The sequence below is a fragment of the Lissotriton vulgaris genome, chromosome 9 (genome assembly GCF_964263255.1).
Source record: "Lissotriton vulgaris chromosome 9, aLisVul1.2, whole genome shotgun sequence".
NCBI lineage: Eukaryota > Metazoa > Chordata > Amphibia > Caudata > Salamandridae > Lissotriton > Lissotriton vulgaris.
In genome coordinates, this window is record NC_141697.1 from 66,421,068 (window position 1) to 66,443,101 (window position 22,034).

Below are 22,034 nucleotides of genomic sequence, written 5' to 3' on the forward strand. Positions count from 1 at the left end.
AAAGAGTTACCAATGCGTGTTTAACAGTAGGCAAAAGTTAGATATGCAGAGGCAAATTTACCTGGGGATATTAATCCTCATGAAGTGCTTACAAAAATTAGGTTATACAAATAAAGCTTCACCAAGTATTATTAACACTACACGGCCAGCTAGTTACACCAATGGGCATCATGGATATAAACTGAATATATTATTCAGACAAAGAGGGTGATATGTAAGGCAATCCTATATAGGGAAGGCACCAGTAAAGAAAGGTGAAGATGGTTCTTACACATATTAGCTCAACAGTAGGTCATGTATTCTTGACTGTTATGTATGTTATGAACACAGCCATGGTTTGCTATAAAGATGACCATGGGATGTCGTCGTTGAGCCCCTTGGAGTCGCTTTGTAGCTGAAATACCCATTTCTGCTCCTTCTTGTGTCCTGTTGAGGTATGCAGGTGTAAAGGGACTCGACATCAAAGCTGGCTAGTACGTCGGTCTCTACATTAAACTCGATGTCGGGTAGTAAGCGTAATACATCGGCAGTGTCTTCCAAATACGTGGGCATTTTCTTGACAAGAGGTCTAAGGAAGACGTCTACAAAAGTAGACAAAGGTTCCAGTAGGGAGCCGATCCCGGAAATAATGGGACGTCCCGGTGGTGGTCTGGTGGCCTTGTGGATCTTGGGTAAACAGTAGAAACCGGGAGTTACAGGGTTCTCTGTTACCAAAAATCTTGCCTCCTGCGATGTAATCCAACCTTCATTCAATCCTTCATCTACCAGATTTTTGATCATTAAAAGTAGGCGGGGAGTGGGGTCTTCAGTCAGACGGCGATAGAATTGCTGGTTGTCCAGTTGTCTAAGACATTCTTGTCGGTATTGGACCATGTCTAGAACTACCGTCGCACCCCCTTTATCCGCCGGTTTTATAATGATAGTGGGATCTTTAGTAAGACTGGTGACAGCTTGTCTTTCTGCTTTGGAGAAGTTATTGAAGGTTGTGGACTCATGTCTTGTATTAGTGCAACCTCATGTCTGACTGCTTGTTCGAATGTAGTTACAAGTGATGGCACTTGATGACTCAGGGGGGTGAAGGTGGATTTTGGTCGCAACCCGGTATTCCTGGGTTCATCACTGCTGCTGTCAGGAGATTCAGTTTTATCTTTAAAAAAGAAATATAGACGCACCTTGCGAAAGAATTTCTCTAGTTCAGTCCTCATCAAAAAAGGGTCCCCTCTATTTGTGGGGACAAAGCCAAGGCCTTTTCCCAAGACTGTTTGTTCAGCCGATGTCAAACTACGGGAGCTTAAATTCACTATTAGATCCCTGTCGTCTCTGCACTGCTGCTCTGTTGAGCTGCCTTCCTGCTCCGTGTGTTGGGAACTGAGATGTCGGGGTCCCATTGAACCGTTTGTTGTCCTCTTCTTTTGCCCCGGTTCTGTCCTCGGCCACGTCCTAAAAAAGACTGGTTTGGAAAGAACTGTGGGGGTGGTCCAAATGGATTCATTTGTTGTGGGAATGGTGGGGGTTGAAAACCCCATGGCCCTGGATGCCACCAAGGTCCAGAGTGCTGTTAATTGCCTGGATATTGGTTATAATTCCGTCCTCTCTGTCTACCGCCTCTTCTAAAGGGTCGTTGTTGTTGCCCATCTAAGCCGGCAGATGTACTCGCTTGATTTGACGTTTCCGAATCACTTGACTCGGATCCAGAGGTGGGGTAGTTTGACCCGTACCGTTTGCCCTTGTTATTAAGCCCGGGGGCTTCATAGTTATCACTAGTATATGGGTAGACTTTGGTTAAGGAAAAGCGTTCAAGATCCTTTTTAAATTTATCCATCTTGCTTGTAAGTATGTTGTCCTTGTATTCTTTGTTGGCTTTGTTGGTTTCATCCATACGTTTTTTGAATAAAGTGGTGCAAGTGGCCTTAATCTGTCCCTCCAGAGTCTGGATCTCTACAAGGATGGCATCTGCCATCCTTTTTGCCGTGTTGATGATTAATATGAGCCAGTCTCGCGTACAACGCCATGCTATAAGGGACCAGTCGCGCTTAAATTCCTTATCGGTCAAGAATAACCTAGGTGCATTTGTCACAATCAAGCCCGTGGGTGCACATTTCCCCCTGAGGTATTGTGCCATAATGGTGCCGTGTATTAGAGTACGGGAATGTGTCTTTTTTAAATTCAGAAGGGTAGGCCAGTCATCTTTGGTTGTATTGGTGGTCTCGGGCAGTGAATCGAGAAGGCAAGGGTTCTCATCTAAAACAGACTGTAGCATCTCATCATCGAATGCTAACCCTGCAAAGTCAGCCATGGTTCAGAAAGGGGAGTCTCATACAATATATCAACTAGTTGAGCATATGACAGGGAGAGGAGCCCTGTACGCAAAACAAAGAATTTTAATATATGACCCGCAACAACTAGGTTGCACTAAACACTGGAAAAAAGAGGGTGGGGGGGGTCAACAGGGGAAAGTTTAATGACCACGGTAACTCAAACCCCTTTTCATCAACTAAATAAACAAACAAGAGGTACCTGGTCAGATTGCTTAGCTAAGAGTTGTGTCGTGCCAAGGAGACCACTACACCAAACTGACCTCCCAATGACAATACTGGGTTAGAAAAAGTCCCATCAGCCCACCCTTATTGGTGGAGTGTCGTCATGTGGGATATGGACCATGAACCAAGATTTTCTCCTGATGCATCTAGTAATGATGCAGAGATAGGTTCTGGAAGGTGATCTTCTTAACCCAAGTATTGCAGAGGTAGGACCAATGGGGTGCAGTGCTAGTGAGAACAAAAAATAAGAGTGATTTTAAAATTGGCTCCTGTGACAAAAAATATATTTATTCAGTATTGAAAGATTTATTTGAAAAGCCAGGTCTAAAGCTTCCTGTGGAACTCAAGAGGCGATGAGGAGGCTCTGATGTGTTGTGGGAGGTTGTTCCATGTTTTGGGGGAGATATATGAGAAGACAAGGCCTACTGCTCCATTTTTGTGTATGCGGGTTCTTCTGCTAGTTTCTATTTTTGGTGGTCTCTGTAAGAATATCTGACTAGGTGGGTAATCTGGTGCACTTTAGGGTCATCCTCTACTATTTACTGTGCTTTGAAAGTTGATACAATTGAATATGTAATGAAAAATGTGCTGTAAAATTCACCATTTTGGTCTGTCATTTTCCAAACTTTTCCCAAACCCCCTAGTAGCGGTCGGGCTCGCTCGCTGCGCAAGCTCGCTACACGCCACACAGGGGCTGGTCTGGCAAAATTTGCCAGGGCTGCTTTCAGTTCCCAGTCCGGCCCTGACCATGCTCATTAAAGTACTTTAATTCTTTCCATCCAAGGAATGCAGAGTAGCCGGGAGGTTCAGTGCCCCAGGGCGTGTCTTTCGATGGTGCAGTGCGTGCACTTGTCAAGAGGCCCGAGGGTCCCATTGAACACAGTTTATTTCAGTATTTTACTACCCAGCCAGTTTTCAGTGGGTCCGTTTCCCTTGATGGATGTAGTGCCCAGTGGCACCCTTTTATGCCAACGTCGCTGGCCTTAAATTAGTTACGCGACCATTTTATATGCAGCCCCTACGGTGAAGTATGACAATCATTTTACGCCTCACCACTTGCAAATGTTACCGTCCGCCTCTGCATCAGGGTGACAGAGTAATTTATTCTATCACCCTGATGGAGTAACCGCCTGCAAAATGTTGAAATGTCCATCAGTCTAACGAACATTTCAACTATTGACAGGAATCGCCGTCAAGGAGGTTCCTGCCAATGTCCTGGAACTTTGTAGTATGTCAAAGTTTCCAAAGTTTTTTTTTTCAAATACAAAACCACAAAAAAATTTTTTTTCAGAATGGCGAGGAGGGCAGTTTTCTTTTTTACTGCCACTTACCAGGGTTTTTTTGGCAGTGACGGGCAATTAAAAACAGCTATATGACTGCTCATCTAAATTGGGCAGGCGGACATATAGCCATTTCTCTGATGGCCCTTATTCTGTCGGGCCATTGGAGTAGTTTCTGACATTGCCAAACTAAGGTCCGCCGGCATCTAAATTCGGCAGGTGGACCATTATGTCGGTGGTAAGCATACTCTGTTGCTTTTGCAACGGAGTATGCTTATGGCCAACATATACATCAGACCTTAAGTTCTTACCATTCCATTCATGACCTCCGACACCAGGTTGAAACCATGAGTAGCCCCCACCCCCAGCTGACACCCAAGCAGGTAGGACTCTGTATAAATAGTACACAAACACAAATCACTTTTCTCAAACTCACTTTTTTTGTACACAGCGTCAGAGAATTTAGAGATCATGGGTTATTGGGAATATCTTTATCATTATGTGGAGATTTGGGGATAATATGAAAATATTTGCAGAGCACAGATGTGAAGTTCCAATATTGTCGGATATTGTACTGTCCTTTTGTAGAATGCTTTCGCCTTTCCATGACCCAAATGGGTGAATTTTATATGAAACGTTTTAGCTTGTTCCTTACTCCAATTTCAATGTTTTATTTGTTAAAAAATGTCAAACAACAATGTATAGGAATAGTGAATTTTACAATGCATGTTTATGATAAAGCCCACAGTGCATGGCGCATAAGTAACCCACGCAATTTTTTTCTCATGACAGGCACCTTTAGGACGACAACCCAACCCTGTGAAGACCTCAAGGCCCTGAATCCCCGTGGTAAGAACATGGAACTAGATCCACGCAGCAATTCTACCTCTGAGAACCTGACGTCCTTCATCAAGCAAGAATTTGAAGGACACAGCCTAGTGGAAGTCATCACCATTGCCATAGTTACAGCCATTGTCAGCCTGGTCACCATAGTGGGGAACATCCTCGTCATGGTCAGTTTCAAAGTTAACAGCCAGCTCAAGACGGTTAACAACTACTATTTGCTCAGTCTTGCGTGTGCGGATCTCATCATTGGTATCTTCTCCATGAACCTCTACACGTCGTACATTCTCATTGGGTACTGGTCTCTAGGAAGCCTGGCCTGTGACCTGTGGCTGGCCCTGGACTATGTGGCCAGCAACGCCTCAGTCATGAACCTGCTCGTCATAAGTTTTGATCGCTACTTTTCCATCACACGACCATTGACCTACCGGGCTAAACGTACACCCAAAAGAGCTGGCATCATGATTGGCCTAGCCTGGTTCATATCATTCATCCTATGGGCTCCAGCAATTTTATGCTGGCAATATTTAGTTGGCCAGAGGACCGTGCCCCCTGGAGAGTGCCAGATTCAGTTTCTGTATGAACCCATAATCACGTTTGGCACAGCCATCGCTGCCTTCTACATCCCAGTATCGGTCATGACCATCCTCTATTGGCGCATCTACAAAGAGACGGAGAAGCGCACCAAAGACCTGGCCGAGCTACAGGGGTCAGAGTCAGTCACCGACTACGAGACAAACCGACCCCAGCGGGCCCTCCTGAAATCTTGCTTCGGGTGCAAGCAGCAGACACTTGCCAAGCGGGAGAGGTGTCAAGCCTCATGGTCTTCCTCCAGCAGGAGCACCTCAGCCACAGTGAGGACATGTCAGACACCACCCACTAGTGAGTGGTCCAAGGATGACCCGATGACAACCTGCAGCAGCTACGCCTCGTCTGACGATGACGATAAGTCCACAGGAGAGCCAGTCTTCCAAGTGGCCTTCAAGAACCAGACCAAAGTTCAGAAAGAGGACAGCCCACTACAGGAGAACAAGCATATATTTGCCAAGGAACGAGCCACGATGAAGGATTATGACAACGAAAAGTACTTTCTCTCGCCGGCCAAGGGTCACACCCAGAAGAGCCAAAAATGTGTTTCCTATAAATTTAGACTTGTTGTCAGTGCTGATGGCTCTCAGGAAGCCAACAATGGCTGCCGGACAGTGAAGGTGAGTCCCTGCTCGACGATGGTGGCAAAGGGACCATCTATTAAAAGCCTGGACCCGAATATGAGCAATCAGATCTCCAAACGGAAGAGGATGGTTCTTATAAAGGAGCGGAAGGCGGCGCAAACCCTGAGCGCAATCCTGCTGGCCTTCATCATCACCTGGACGCCCTACAACATCATGGTGCTGGTCTCTACCTTCTGCTCTGTTTGCATCCCATCCACCTTGTGGCACCTGGGGTACTGGCTGTGCTACGTCAACAGCACCGTCAACCCCATCTGCTACGCGCTGTGCAATAAGACATTCAGGAAGACATTTAAAATGCTATTGCTTTGTAAATGGAAAAAGAAGAATGTGGAGGAAAAAGTGTACTGGTATGGACAGCATCCACCCAGCCAAAGTAAGATGCCTTGAGGGGCATAATACTAGGGCTGGTACACATGGGGTGAAGGGGACTTGAAAGGAAAACTCTTTGTATCTGTACTGGTGAGCTTCAGTGTTAAAGGTGCTCGTGCTCCTAAACCTTTAATAGATGAACTGTGGGAACTGCAGGACTCATGAATACCACAAAGAGTTAATGTAGGTTCAGCTGCTTGCCCCTGTGCTTCTTTCTTACCAGAGTTGAGCTGCTTGCTCAGGTCTCAGCTCTGAAGACTAATTCTCTGCAGGTTCTCTTCTGCAGGTTCATATGCTGCAAATGTCACTACTCAGCAGTACATTGGGAGTGTCTTTCACAGTCCTGAGGACTCAATAACCTTGTGATATACCCCTGCACTGGGTGACTGGGTTAGGCAGGCAGAATAATGAGATTCTGTTTAAAATTGTGCTTCTTATTACAGAGAGGCGTAGCTTCATTAGTGGCTCCAGGTGTGGCGTTGTCCTTGGTTTGGTCTCACATGCAATGCTTGGTTCTCAATCCGGCCTCACATGAGAGTTTGACCATGGACCGGTCTTACATGCATTGCATTGTCCGTGGTCTGGTCTCATTTGCAAGACTTTGTGCTTGATGTGGTGTTGTATGCAACACTTTTCCTTGGTGCGGTCCCACATGCAAGACTTTGTCCTTGGTCTGGTCTCACATGCAAGGCTTTGTCTCTGGTCTGGTCTCACATGCAATGCTTTATGCTTGGTCTGGCTTCACATGAGGCCTTGGTCCTTGGTCCTTGGTCTGGCCTCACATATAAACCTTTGTCCCAGGTCTGGTCTCACATACATTGCTTTGTCCTTGGTCTGGTATCACATGAAGGTTTTGTCCTTCTTATGGTCTCATTGTGGGGCACCAGGTACAAGAAACAGAACAAGGAACTGGTGCTGAGATATGGTCCTTTCCCCTGTAGATTCAGAGTTTGGAATACTGACCACAGCCTGTGATCCTTCTGGGTCTTTTATCAAAAGAATCCAGCTATTGCAGACCCCTCCTGGTGGGGCTGCTGTTCCAGTTGGGTATCAGAGCAGTCTCCACCGTTGCACCACCATCCCTCCCAAAAACCATTACAACTGACTCGACAAAAGGCGAAGATGAGGTGGAGAACTCAGAACTTTTGAGCTAGGGAGGGCTAGTGTCATACAGGAAGCAGAAAGTTATGTGCCAGGCTTTAGTGCATTTTTTCTCGCTTTGGGTGAGTGCAGGACTCCTTCATGGCCTGTAACCTCTGCTTTTGTCCTGTAAAGTCTTGGGCATCTGTTAGGGATAGAGAGCTGAATTTGTCATGAGACCTTTATGGGGCAGCTCAAAGAACACAACAAAAGGCCTACACCAAATAATCACAACAGAGAACAAGTGCCATGAGGGGTAACAGACTGTTAAGAACAGGTTATGGATATTTGGAATCTATAGGGTTGACTTCAGCATGGGGCATCAGGGGGGAAAAGGAAAAACACACTCAATGAGGAAGCCGGTGCTAGGACCACTGTGTCCCACAAGCTGAGTAGAGGCTTTTAGCAAGACTTTTGAAAGGGGCGCCGTGAAATGTAGGGTGTAACGGATGTCACAGGCTCCTAAAGAAATGTACATTATGTCTCAGTGGGGTCTCTCAAGCATCTCTCACTGGGTTTTCTGGCACAGGAGTCATGTGACAGTATTATTTACTGCAGCCTGGAACAGATTGTAAAGGGTGCTGGAAGTCCACTCTCTGCTGTGCTTATTGGGAGAGATGGCTTCATGCACACGTGTTGGGCACATACAATAGACATGAAGGTTACATACGGTGCAAAAGGAAAGGCGGGATTACTAGTGTCAAAAACCATGTGCCTAGGTTTCCAGGAAAAATATATATGATTTATTCAGCATAGCAGAATGTGAATGTGCTTTCCTGGCTTCTCCCTTGACACAGCCTTTGCAGATATCACCCTCACAGCAGGGTGGTCTCTGGGTTGTCCCCAGCCTAGAGCTAGCACAAAGAGGTGTGAGGTTTCTGCATTTTCCTGTGATCTAGACAAACAAAAGGCATGATCTCACCTAAATGGTTCCCTTCATCTTGTACAAAGAGTTTTTTCAGTTCCAACCTGCCCACTTGCATTCACCAAAGGGCAGTGTTTTAGGAAGTTTAATCATAAGCCACTTGCTAACAAAGTCTTTATTAAAATTCTAAAGGGAGCCCAGTCACCATCGTTCTCACCTCGGTGCCTGGATCTCTGCTCTCCAGCCTGAGGAATGAAGGCAATTTACTCCAGCTGTCTGGGAAAGCTGTCCTTGTCCTCCATCTTGTACCATGTCCAACCATAAGCATCAAAAGTGCACCCTCTTTGCTTTTACAATGAATACTCTGGGCCACATGATGATGAACATCACAAGGCATCCACACCATCATTTGCAAAATCTCCTTCTCAATTTTTATATTACTTGCCCATATATTTTCTCACAGTATTATAATCTTGAGGTAACTGGTTCCTTTGAGCATAACCTAAAACTTTAAATATTTATCTGTACATGTGTTCTGCTATGACTTTACGCTTCCAACCCCTGAGCTGATCTGCTGACCTTGCTGAAGCAGTGACGTAGCAGTAACAGTTTGCCTGATAGTGCCTGTCAAAAGGACCTATCATTATCTTTAAATACAAATGATGCTGTTTCTTTCTACAGTCTTGCAGCCTCAAATTCCATGCTATCTTGGAAAGGAACCTCTGCATTTCTAAATCCTGCATGAAAAACTGACCCTCACTTCTGGTTGTTGCCTCTTCATTTGAATTTTAAATTATTTTCTCCTTCCCTTCCCTTCCATTGGCCTTCTCCCTTTGAGCACAAACTTATCAGTCACATGCATTTTCGCCTTAATCTCTATGATTGTATTTCTGAAAGTTCCCACAACTCATACCAAAGATCACAACTTCTCCTTCTTTGAAAGTCATACCCCTCCAACCTAACATTACCTTGTCTCCTCAAACTCATCTAGTAACCCCATGAACAATCTGCATGAAAGCACATATCCCTCCCCCGCTAATGATCCCACTTAACTCTTATTAATTTAATCTACCACAAAGAAACTGGAGTGAATGCATGAAAGGTGTTGCTTGAGTGCACAAGACTTATCCTAATAGCGAACAATAACCAATAACACCGAATTAACCACAAACCTTCACATATGGAGCAACATAAAGCTCTTCAACACCTTGCCAGTGATAGTAGGTGCTATGTAAATGAAATAACAATACAATATCAATCCAAACAGATGTTTAAGATGATTCGGGCATTAGGACAAGAGTGTAGATCCTGAGTGTGGGGTGTTACCCTATTGATGAACCCCTGACAATAGATTACATGGTGTGTGGGAGCCAATACTCCCTGTCCTTTTTATCAACGTTGTGCCGCTGCAAAGTGCAGCTCTGCCTGGGTAACACCTCCTTCTACCTGCGTGTCTTGCATTGACCACTGTCGCTCTCCTGTGATTCTGGATCCAGGTTTACTTGTGATCTACTTGCATGAGCAGATATACTGGAGCATCCCTTGATGCTGACTTCCCCAGGTACTATGAATGTGCAATCAGCCTCCACTTCTTGATAACCCTTTGTTAGCCTGAGAGTAGCGACAGCAACTTTAGTTGGACCGCAGACAGATTTCGGGCCTAGGAATTTAATATCTTGCGTACATGCAGTGTTCTCTTTACATTTTTGAGTGAGGTGTTCCAAAGTCTGCTCCTCTGCTATGCTTGCCTAAGGATCTTCACTGCCACCACCATGTATTGGGAAGGGATAATGTTGCCTTTCTTCTTCTAAGATGCCCCAGATAGATGATCCATCCCATGGATACGTCGTAGAGTAAGACCATAGTTCAGTCCCTTTGTGCACATAGCATATCAACCGCTCCGTTCTTAAATACCGAATTTTACCAATTCGGTAATTAAGAATAGGTAAATGGGATGTAGATAAATTTTCGGTAAAAATTACCGAATCGGTAAGATTCGGTATTTACCGAATCGGTATTTACCGATTCGGTAATTGCTATTCATTCCTAAGGGCCTGGAGGCCCATAGCAATGAATGGCAATTACCGAATCGGTGTATACCGATTCGGTAAAATGGGGGAAACATTCAAGGGTGCCAGGGTGTCACTTTGACACCCTGTTGCACCCCTGAATCGTGCTTGTGTGCAGACGTGGCACAAGGGCATGCATGTCTGCCACATGGCACAGTTGAAAATGCACAGATTTTCATTTTCAAAGGTATTCCTTATTTACCACCCACTTATAGTTGGTGGTAAATAACGAATCCTAAAATGGGAAAAGCACTCATTGGGCCAGATGTAGGTAAATGAGATTTACCGATTTTTAATTACCGAATTTTACCGATTCGGTAATTAAAAATCGGTAAATCTCAGGGGTGGATATGTAGGAACATCCAGATGTTCCTTTTACCGAATCGGTAAATATCGGTATTTACCGATTCGGTAAATACCGACCGGTAATGCCCCATTCATTCCTATGGGCTTTAAAGCCCATAGGAATGAATGGGGCATTACCGGTCGGTATTTACCGAATCGGTAAATACCGATTCTGACAAGGGTGCAGGGGGTGTCACTTTGACACCCTCTAGCACCCCCAAAAAAGGTTCGGGAGCCATGTGGCAGGCATACCTGCCCTAAGGGCAGGTCTGCCTGTCATATGGCACAGGTGTGCATGCACACATGTGCATGCACACCACAATCGGTATTTTACCATCAAATAGTATTTGATGGTAAAATACCGATTCTGTAAGGCTTGTGGGACTCAGAAGAGTCCCACCTACATCTCATTATTACCGAATCTGTAAAAATACCGATTCGGTATTTTACAGAATCGGTAAATTTACCGATCGGTAAATTTACCGATTCTGTAAAATACAGGGCCCTACATCTCAATTTGCATTTACCGGTCGGTAACGGCCGAAATCGGCCGTTACCGGCAGGTAAATGGCCACCTACATCTGGCCCTATGAGTGCTCTCTACATTGCAAATTCGGTAATTTACCGATTCAGTATTTTAAGGAATCTGTAATTTACCTATTCCTTAAAATACCGAATCAGTAAATTACCGAATTTGCAATTTAGGGGCCACCTACATCCCAAATGCCCAATACGGGTCGGTAACGGCCGAAATACGGTAATTTCGGTCATTACCGACCGGTATTGGGCCAACTACATCTGGCCCTAATTTACTTTGATCAACATTCAGGCACGATGACTTGGCATAGCTACTATCTTCTGTGGTTCAAACCTATTTCTAGAATAAAAAATAAATATGATAACCGAAGAATATCCAGCACTTATTCTATGTTTGATACAAGAATTCTACTTAGCATTAATGTACAAATGTGACTTCCAATAATATTCAATGCCATAACATGTACGAGTTGCACATGGATTTTAAAAACATGCAAAAAGATTTAGCAGTAATTATCTCATTGATGCTACTTCACCACCCATACAGCTACACAAATATACTGAAACTCTCTTCTTACCTGTCATCATACACGTACTACTACAGGCTATTAAATTACAGTTTATGCATTTTTGACAAGTTCACTTAAAGTGCTTAGTATTCTGCAGGATGGGTTTCTAGGTGCACTACAGTAGTATTGGTGTTTTGATTTCAAACAGGATGAACATAAACTACAGAATATTGTTTGCCACTGAATGGTTTAGGTAACGCACACATAAACCTATACAGATATATATATAAAATATAAAATTTCTCATATATACTTACCTTGTCGATATTGTTTTTTTCGTGAATAGATATTTTAGACCTTGATATTTTGATATACAACTGGATTTCCAGGAACAAAAGTGTTAATGGTGTTTCGGCAAGAACAAGATTAAGAGCAGCCTTCTTCAGGACTTTGACTGCTGTATGTTTGTAAGGGTTGAACAATATAGGATAAAAGCTAAGCCAAGTCAAAGTGTCTGTTTGAACTTTTGATTGCATTGCATTTGCTCCTTAATAAGTGTTAGAAGAATTCCTGCATGCATCTATTCTGTTTGTGTATCAGGAGATTAATTTCACTATGGAAGAGATCATTTGTGATCTTCCCTGCTAAATACCTTAGAGACCTTTTCTTTGTCATAACTATGATCTCCACGTACCTGTCAACTCTGTGCATCCATACAGCCCGAGCCCAGCCGCCTTATGGTTGCTGTCCCTATATGCACAATAAATATCTGTTTGCACCCTATATAAAATAACAGAAGCCGAGTATCCCTTTCTATTGTCTTTGCGAGTTGAATTTTTTTTAGCAAATTACATATACAACATAGGAAAATTTACAAAGTTTGTTGTGAATAAGTTAGCATATTTATTTTTCTAATATTTATTGTGTAGCACGAGGCTGCCAAAGCGCTGTACACGCAGGAGGTTATAAACAAAACAAAGTCAATTAGTTAAGAGAGCGTAAAAATACAACTAAGTATATATGTTCAAACAAGAAAGCCTTCAGCTGCTTACGAAAGGCCAGGAGAGTTAGTGCAGACTGAGTGCTGGTGGAAGAGAGGCCCATACCCTGGAGTTAGTCTGATTGGAAGTATGCGACATCCAGTTTAAATTTGATGTAGAGACTTTGATTCAGGTGGCACAAAGACCCCAAAAAATCTGAAGCCCAGGGCAATGTAGAGTATGTGCTATAGGATGAAGGCATTGCAAGTGAGGCTTGGCAACATATGCTTAGAGTTTCAAAATCTTTGTACACCAAATTGCCTTCTTGACATGCATGGGGCATAGGGAGATTCCCCAATAACCTTTGCAAAATAAGCTGTAGTAAGATGAGAACATATCTGGGTCCCTAAATAGACTTTTAATTGAGCAAAGAAGCAGAATTCTGGCCTCACAGCAGCACTTCCAGCTGTCTAGTATTTTGGCTGTGCATTTTTCTTGACTTGGTTTTGTGAGAATGTTTGTGTAGGTGACACTGCTGCTGTCTGAATCCTGCTGCTTGATGACATAAAGGACATCAGGCACAGGTTCATCGTCGTCTCTGCTGACGGTGTTCAACTTTGTCGCAAAGCCTCTCAGTTTAGCCAGCAGTGAACATCAGTCTTCCCTGTTTAACATTACGACTAGCAGCTGTGACTAGTCGTCACAATGTAAGACCACCTACTTTTGACGCCATTATGTAGCCTGCGAGCAGAGCCTTCTCTGGTATTCCTTCGGCACTACTTCCATATGGCAATGGGGGATTGAGTCTTGGCCTTGGGGACTGGTTGAGGTTTTCAGTCTTTCATCAAGTGGGTGGATTGGTATTGGACCCTCGTGTGCAGGTCACTGCATAGGGTGGTCTCTCCGTCTACAAAGCGGCTGCCTCCCTGACCTGCCTACATGGAGGTTGGGCTGTTGAAAAGAGAGCTCTTGAGAGGCATGTAGCCTGAGGTGTTGTGGTAGAGCCTAGTGGTAATTTCACGACAGACAGATGAGCAGTCCATCTCTGGAAGCGAATAAATTGAATCTCCGTTCCATAGCCGTGGCACGCCATTCCAAGAGGGTGACTCAACGATGGATTGATTGTTCTCTGCCTGCAGCCTACAGCCTTCTGCGCTTTGTAGGTAGTCACTGGGGACTTACTTCACTTTATTTGGGCCAGCGTCAAACACGTTCAAGTTGTTGAGTGGTCAGTTAAGCGTTCCTTAACTTCACAAACCCAGGCTGCCACCTTTGGATATCCTTTACTTCTGCTGATGAAGTTCTTCCATTGAGCACTTTTTATTGACTGCTGGTGTTCCAAAAAATAGTACTTGTGTGCAGTTGCTGTCATGCCTTTTGTTGCTTTTGACCTGTGTGCAGAATCCATTGGGTGCAATCCTTGTGCACTGATGAATGTTACTGTGTGGCATGTCTGCAGCCATGACATGCATACCACACCTATGCTGCTACACCCATGCAGTGGGTACAGATGGAGTTAAAGGGTGGTGATGAAGCCACTTGACGATGTACATATTCTAAATTCTGTAGACTGATATGTGGGATGTATTCTTTTCTATGTGTTCAGTGTTTATTCTGGGAGTGTGAGATATTGAACATTGGACCTTCCAAAATATGTCATATGAACACTTCACATGAAATGTTTACTTCTGATTGTAACTCCTGGTAAAACAAGGAGGAACAAACTGAGTTGAAGTGAAAAGTATTTTAATATTTCTTTGTAAGTCAGTGCAAGGATAATGCGTCTGTGATTCTGACCTGTGCAGTATAAAGGAAACCCTCTATATGATCAACTTGCCTCAGATTGCTCTTTTTATTTATTGCAGCTCCAAAAAGTTCAAGCGGGTTCCCTATTGCAACAACTCCACAAAGCCAATAGGTGTAACATTGGCTGCAGGTATACCGCTTTCACCAGTGGTTGTTTCCTTGACTGTTTCCTGGCAGAGTATTTACAAAAACATTTAAAGATGGCCGCCCATGTATGCACATGTATGTGGTAATACACCCACGGTCATCCATATTGGAACTGTTTTAAAGCGTGTTTAAAGAAGGGCAAAACCTGCAGTACCATCTTGAAATGTGGCACACAATAGGGGCAAGGAGAACCCGGTAGCAGTGTCTAGGAAGATGAAGGGCAATCATAAAATAATAATAAAAAAGGTCAATAAAAGGGAGAAATAATGTATTTTTTATAGGATGCATTGGTACACCTGTCCCTGGCACTGAATGGGACTATTTTCTGTATAGATGATGACATTGTGCTTGGGCAGGATACATTCTATCACCCAGAGGAGAGCCAATGGCTGAATTGAGCTGACACTTTGCTCTATGCAGTATGCTGTGGTGGGTGGAAGCATACTGTCAATGACACTACAACAGACCAATGGATGAAGAGGACTGAAAGCATCTGTATGTATAAGTATTTTTTTTTAGTTTAGAAAGTTTTATTGAAATATATATAGAAAATACGGTACAGAAATATAATAAAGAGAATAAAGACTAATCCCAATGATAACAATAGATGCAAATACTTAATACTTCATAAATTGCAAATAAAACAATATGAACGGAAAACAGAATCAGAGAGTCCCGTAATAAAAATAAGTATTTATTTTTTAATGGATTTTTTTTCAACAAAAAGCTTGACTCACACCAGACCAAAAAGGGATGAGGTATGGTGTGATCAATTTATTTATAATCACCAATTTATTTATAATTCTTCATGCATTAAAAATTGCATTTCTGAATGTCAAAAAGGTGGGCCATGACATGTGACTGATTTTGCCCAGCCCCACTGACTAGTCCGAGCCTCTGTTTTATTGGGAAACCTTCGAATGTACTTGTAGCGGTGATGACCATATGGCACGATGTCTCCAGAAAACCATGTCATCAGTCTCAAATTTTCCTTTTATGAAACATTGTAATTTATGAGTCGTAGCTCATTCGGTTTTATTATAAGTAAACCACAAAACATCTCCAAGAATTCTTTAGCTTGCTAAATTAAATCCCCAATGGTAGGATTGTGTGCCCGTGACATAGAGCCGTGCTGTCACCCTATTGGGTAGCTCCAGCCCCCTCCCACTCACCATAAACAGTGCTTCATTCGTGCAAGTGTTAGCAGGTGTTGGCCACTGCCACTCATTTTTAGGGGCCAGGACTTTCCTAACTGGACTTTGCCTCAAATGAAGAGAGAGAAAAATCAGGAAAGAGGAAGGAGAAAGTAGGAAAACAGTAAAAAATTAGAAAACGGACAAAAAAGTACCTGCAAGAGTGAGGTAAAGAATCAGGAAGTGTGGTTTGGTGGAAGAAAGAAGCATGAGGTGGAAACAAGACTCTGCAGATTTGGCATTCAACAACCCTAGCAATGTGCAGGTTTGGTGGCGGGCTCCTAAGAATGTGGGCTATTGCACTTACAAGACCTGATCGTACATATGGATTTGCTAAAGCTCAGCTTCAACGTGGCGCTTTTGGGCAAAGAAAATGACTCTTTGCGGTACATAGAGTGTTAAAGAGCTTAACATCATCCAACCAGGGCGACCAGGACAAATGCCATTGATGTGGTTATTGTATTTGGTAGATTTGTATTTGGTAGATTTGTAGAGCGCGAATTGTTGCCCGGGGGCGTCCAAGCGCTGGTTATGTGGCCTTCTCAGACCCTCAATTACATCTGACTGCTGCTGCCATATTGGCAAACAGAGCATCACAGGCATCCTACCAGGGCTCACAGAGGTGTAATAAAGATGCAGAAGAGCAGGGGTAATTTAGGAAAAGCTTCCTTGGTCTCCACTGCAGATTATTTTTACTGTCTCACATCCTGTCTACTAATGACTCCCACTTCAAGCAGGATACAAACCTATAACTTATATAATTTTATTTTGGCGCACTGAGCATAAAGCTTTTAAGTGCCTTTTCTCGGGCTTTCAAACTCTTGCCTGAGATAATTTGTTTCTTTCCTGTTGTTGCTAAATCTGATTGTATTTCCTACAAAAATATACTTTGTTTGTGTATGCTATTTATGTTTGATAGATTCAACATACTGAAGCATGTGAAAAATATTCAGGCCACAACAAAGAATCCAAGAAGTCCTCAAAGAGTTAACTTTCATCCCACAAACCTTACATAAATTGTCAATCGCTCTTCCACAATTATCAACATTCCACATAAGACTCATCCCAGTCCTTTTCAATTCAAACTCCCAACAGAGGTACTAAAATAAGCTCCTGTATGTTGGGCAGCCCTCACTGGTCTTGGAAGCTTTCTGGTACCTGTGGAAAGTGTTAAAATATAAACGAAAGCATCACAGATTGAATCCATGATCAATATCATTGTCTGGGAAAGAATTTTAGAAATCAGAGAATTATTGCTTTTTTTAACCAAAGACCACATTATCCATCATTATATACTAACTAGGCCCTAAGGCTTTACACATAACTGTAAGATTGATGAGAACTTTGATGTGCCTATCCAAATATTTTATGTAGATTTGTTCACAAGAACAGAGCTTTGAGTTTTAGATTTAGTATTTGTGCAATAATCTATGCAGAATCTGAGAGTGAAACAAGCAGAAGCAGCGTTAAAAATCTTAGGCAATAGAACCTTCCTTAAGAGATCTAAAGTTAAACCCCTTCCTCTTACAGAGTTTCCAGAGTCATACACAAGCAAAGCTTTGATTGACTCAGATTTTTAAAAACCCGATACTTGAAAATACCAATCGGCCAATGACTATGTGTCACAATATGGAGGTCAGCAGCATTGAGACACAACCTTGTATCTACTACACTGCCCACTGCTACATCACTAGGTATGCAGATTATTAATACCTATAGTTCTGCATACATTCTCAGGCCAGTTTCCACTTTGCTCCTGAAACCTTGCACTGCGTCTCTCCACACTGGCCTAGGTAAGCACACACTGACATAGCAGTCTGCACCTTACCCTAGGTCACAACCCCCTTTCCACATTCTCTTGTTTCCTCAGGACACACTTCTGCCAATTGCCACATTGGTCATTTAACCAAACAATGGATGCCAATTTGACTTCACTCCTTTAAAAAGGCCATCTATTTTCACATTGACACCAGAAGATTGCTCTGCCAGGGTCCAAATAGCTGTGTCAATTTCAATAATTCATTGTTCAAACAGCCACTGACAAGCCAGTGTCTATATTGCCAAGCACCGGGACACTATTTGGGTAGCTGTGCGCTATACAAATCTAATCATTCAATCATTCAGAAAAGTGCTGGGCAAGTTTCCACCTTGCCATTTTGACATTGTCCCTATAACTGGTACATCAGTTTGCACATTACAATGTTGACTTTGCTCTTTAAAACTGCATTAATGCTTTTCCCATTGATACTCCAAGTTTTCATGTTTACTCAGCTAAACACATTCTTATGCTCAATTCTGCATTGTCTACAGAAACTGCCATACCAATATCCAAATTCCTATGCTTTTTTGGTATACAATTACTATGCTGGTTTGACTCAAGAACTATACTTTGTCAAGGTGAAGAGCTGTACCGAGCTAGCCCTGTAGGACAAGATGCCCTGTATTCCAATGCTTAATTTGTAAATAAATATGTGCCAGGACTCTTGTCAGGACGCCACAGGAGCTTATGCCACCCATTGCCCCTGCCGGCGCTGCCAATGACTGTGACATTTTAGACTGCTCCACTTCCCAAAAGATATAAGAATGGCTTGGACGGCAGGTTGTAGTAATTTTCAAAGTATATTGAATTAAGAAACAAATGTTGTTGTGCTGATCTCTAAATAAGACAAACAGTGCCACCATGTGGCAGTCTGTCATAAGAGCCAGCTTTGAAAATTAGGTGCATGTGCTGAGCACCGGAAACCACAGGCTCAAATTAAGCACGGCTACATTCTCACGCCTGGACATCATCCCTGAATCAAGGAAACACAGGAGTGAATGTGAAGGTGTAGGGCAAAGGGGATTGGGATAAAAGCGGAAAAAAGGTTGCCTTGTGGCATATGGAAGGTGCTTTCCCTGGGCTATAGAGAATCAGAGGTTTTCCTGGGCATGCTTTCCATTGCCCCGGTGCTCCTTCCCAAAACCTTCTGCCTTAATCTCCAAATGTTATCGTCCAAATGATGAGTCAGTTTCTAAGTAGGTTCTCTTACAGCGCTGTAGTCCTGGAAGACATCTCAATATAGGCCTTAATGCTCTGTCTTTGTTATCAGGGTATTCGAGACAAATTTCTTTAAGAGTATCTCACAATCAGGCTTCAAGAATTTTGGAAGCAACAGTCCTCAAACTTCGATTAAATGGGTTCCCTTTGGTCCAAGCAAATCTGATGATTGGATGCTGATTCTGTCCTTGCTTCAACACTCTCATCTAAACGTTTAAGAAAACACATGGAAGGACCTTGCCAGAGAGTGTAGGTCTGTATGAAGTATGAGCCTCTGATTTTTAAACCGAACGTCTGCTGAATTGGGTGATTCTTCACAGGGTATAAATGGCCTTCTGACACCATAAGCCCATCCTGGCTTTTTAGCAGCCACACTTAGCATTCTGGGACTTGTAGTTTGACTTTCAATAGTATAAATATGGTAAGGCCCAGAATTCAAAGACACAGCCAGGACCGAATGAAGGTCTCACACTTGACCTGGGGCCACTTGGCAGCTATGCTTCTTCTTTCATCCTAGGAGCAGGCTCCTGGTGTGTCACCCGGGTGCTTTGCCACATGGCCATAAACATCATCCGAGCTAGACCGAAGGATACACCGCTAGTTTTTGCTGTAGTTTTTTCTCTGTGCCTGAGTGGCTGCTGCCTGAGGAGAGCTGACAGTTTGACTCCAAAGAATAGGTTACTGTTCCTATTGGGACACTACTAGTGTCCAGAGAAAAGGTAAGTAGAGAAAAGAGTATCTAGGTTCTAGTACCTCAACATGAGACAATCACAGTTTGTGTCTCTTGTTGCGCTCACACATCCCAGGGGATGTCACGCTTCATCATTAGGCGTTGCTCCTCGTAAGGCTGGCGTTGCAATGCCCTAGGGGTCACCCGAAGGGTCTCTTTAGCGGAGATCTTTTTATTTCACCATATGATGATTGAGGGTGTGAGTCTTAAGAGGGGTCGTAAAAGGTGAGCATGTGATTGAGTATTTAAAACTGGCTAGGAGATACCTTAAATATTTTTTAATGTGTTGGTTCCCCTGTCAGAGTAAAAACATTTTAAACACATTTCTCAAAATAGTGGCACTGTCTATCTAATTCTAATTAAAGCACAGAAGCACCATCTTTAACAATTCAATAAACATTTAAAAAAACATAATAACTGTGTGCCCAGACTGTAGTGCTTTGAGTGAACTGGAGTTGCCAGCTCTGTCAGAGACAGTGGGTGGTACAAGCTGTAGTGGACCTCTGAGAAATATCTTGGGATTTAGCACTTATTATATTTTTTCTTTACAAATTAAGAACTGTATGTAAATCGGGTAATGTAAAACTGCACCTGCAAGTGTTGTGTCGAATAAAACTGTAAGGTGTGGGGCGATTTTAAAACCAAATAATTCTGCAGCACTCAGAACATGGTCTTATGTGTCCAGATGTGGTTCTCGTCACACCTGAAAACACACTGCATCACAATTATGACTGTCTCACTTTAAAAAAAAGGGCACGGGTGCTTATTTTCCTATTTAGCATTAGCGACGAGGGCGTCCTTGCAGAAAAAAGGGGGACAACATCTGGGGGGGTCAGGGAAGGTGAGGAAAGGGTGAAAGATGCAGAGGTGATAGCTCGCTGCTCAGGGCTGCAGTTATTATTAGTGCAGCAGAAGGTACAGATTTATTGGAGTCCAGCAGTGCAAGGGGCTCAAAACAACCCAGTTACGGGGAGCGGTATTTTTGGGTCAATTACTGGTTTTGTTTGATGTATTTGCTGTTTTATAAGTATTAAATTTAATGGGGACTAATGGCTTCAGAAAATGTACCCCTGAAATTATTCCATTAGCCCTGTGCCCTGCACTCAGCCCTGTCTCTCCCGCTGCCCCAATTCTTGCCATAAAGGTTTGGAGGGGACCTGACTTCCAAAATTTTGCTTAGGGGGGCTCAGATCACAGCAGAGTTTGAAGACCTCTGCCTTGGTTGTATGAAGTTACAACGCATGCTTTTACCCCGCATGCCGTTATAACGCAAATGTTTACCCCGACTTGGGGGCCTATTACGATTGCGGTTATTCCGCATCCACCGGGCCGGCGGAAGCCACCGTCGGCCCGGAGGATGCGGAAAAACCGCAGCGGACCCACCAAAGACCCACCGCCACATTAGGATGGCTGGTGGGTCCTGGTTTCCGTCCGCAGCTTTTCTGCCGCGGTTGGCTTACAACCGCGGCGGAAAAGCTCTAATATGGTGGCGGTGTCTCTCAGACACCACCAGCCATATTAGGATGGGCTTTAAAAAATGCTTTTCCGCGGTGGGTTTTATGCCATGGAAAAGCATGTGGAACTTCACTGCGGGGGCCCGTTGCGGGCCCCCTGGGTGAAGGGGGAGTGGGGGGTGCACATGGGGGGTACCTATGGTACCCCCCTGCATTTGTATGCAAACATCGTCAGGCACCGCACGGTGCCTGCCCCTTTCTGCATGCAAATGCAATGTATGCATTTTTACCATTGCGGCGGGTGCAGCTTGAAGCCGCACCCGCCGCAATGGTAAAAATAGAGGATGTGACCGCCAGGGTGGCGGTCACATCCTAATTGGACAGGAGGGAACTCCGCAGGCCATGCAGAGGTTCCCTCATCCTCTATGGTCGCGGACGGACTCAAGTCCATCCGCGATCATAATGGGCCCCTTGGTGTCTGGGTGCGCTGGATGTTGGAATAGTATCATTTACTATTCGGATTCCAGAGTGTGCAACACTAGGGAAGGTGTTGGAGTTAAATCCAACACCTTATACTCCCTGCAAAAAGCCATTTGCGTTGTAACGGCATAATGGGTGTTGGACCCGGCCCTTTAGGCAGGTTCACCCCGAGACTTTTTGCTTTTTCCTAGCCTGTTTCTGGAACCTGGTGGTGGTGATTTTAGGCCTCTGCGCACTTTTTCACTGTGGTACAGTGTAAATTGCTTGAGCTCTCTGTGTATGTGTGGTGAGTGACCTGCCCTCCCATAGGAATGAATGGGGAATATGTATGCCCATGGTAGTTCCTGATGTGTGGGGAGTGCAGGGGCGAGTTTGGTATGAGAGAACTCGTGAGATTGAATGCTGCTTAATGGTATATGCGGCATGATTGTGTCTAGTCTAGAAGTGCCACTTTTAGAAGTTGGCATATTTGTGTAAC

At 43.8% G+C, this 22,034-nt stretch overlaps 1 protein-coding gene across 1 annotated transcript; it reads left to right on the plus strand.

The window, feature by feature from the left end:
* Positions 1–4,630: 4,630 nt before the first annotated feature.
* CHRM5 (cholinergic receptor muscarinic 5) lies at positions 4,631–6,373 on the plus strand. The gene has a single exon (XM_086936567.1). It carries the CDS (start codon positions 4,678–4,680, stop codon positions 6,280–6,282), a length of 1,605 nt encoding a protein of 534 aa, XP_086792693.1. The 5' UTR covers positions 4,631–4,677; the 3' UTR covers positions 6,283–6,373.
* The last annotated feature ends 15,661 nt before the right edge of the window (positions 6,374–22,034 follow it).

Bases quoted from the DNA above. Each gene is read 5' to 3' on its own strand.
- CHRM5 (XM_086936567.1), top strand. From the start codon at position 4,678: ATGGAACTAGATCCACGCAGCAATTCTACCTCTGAGAACCTGACGTCC.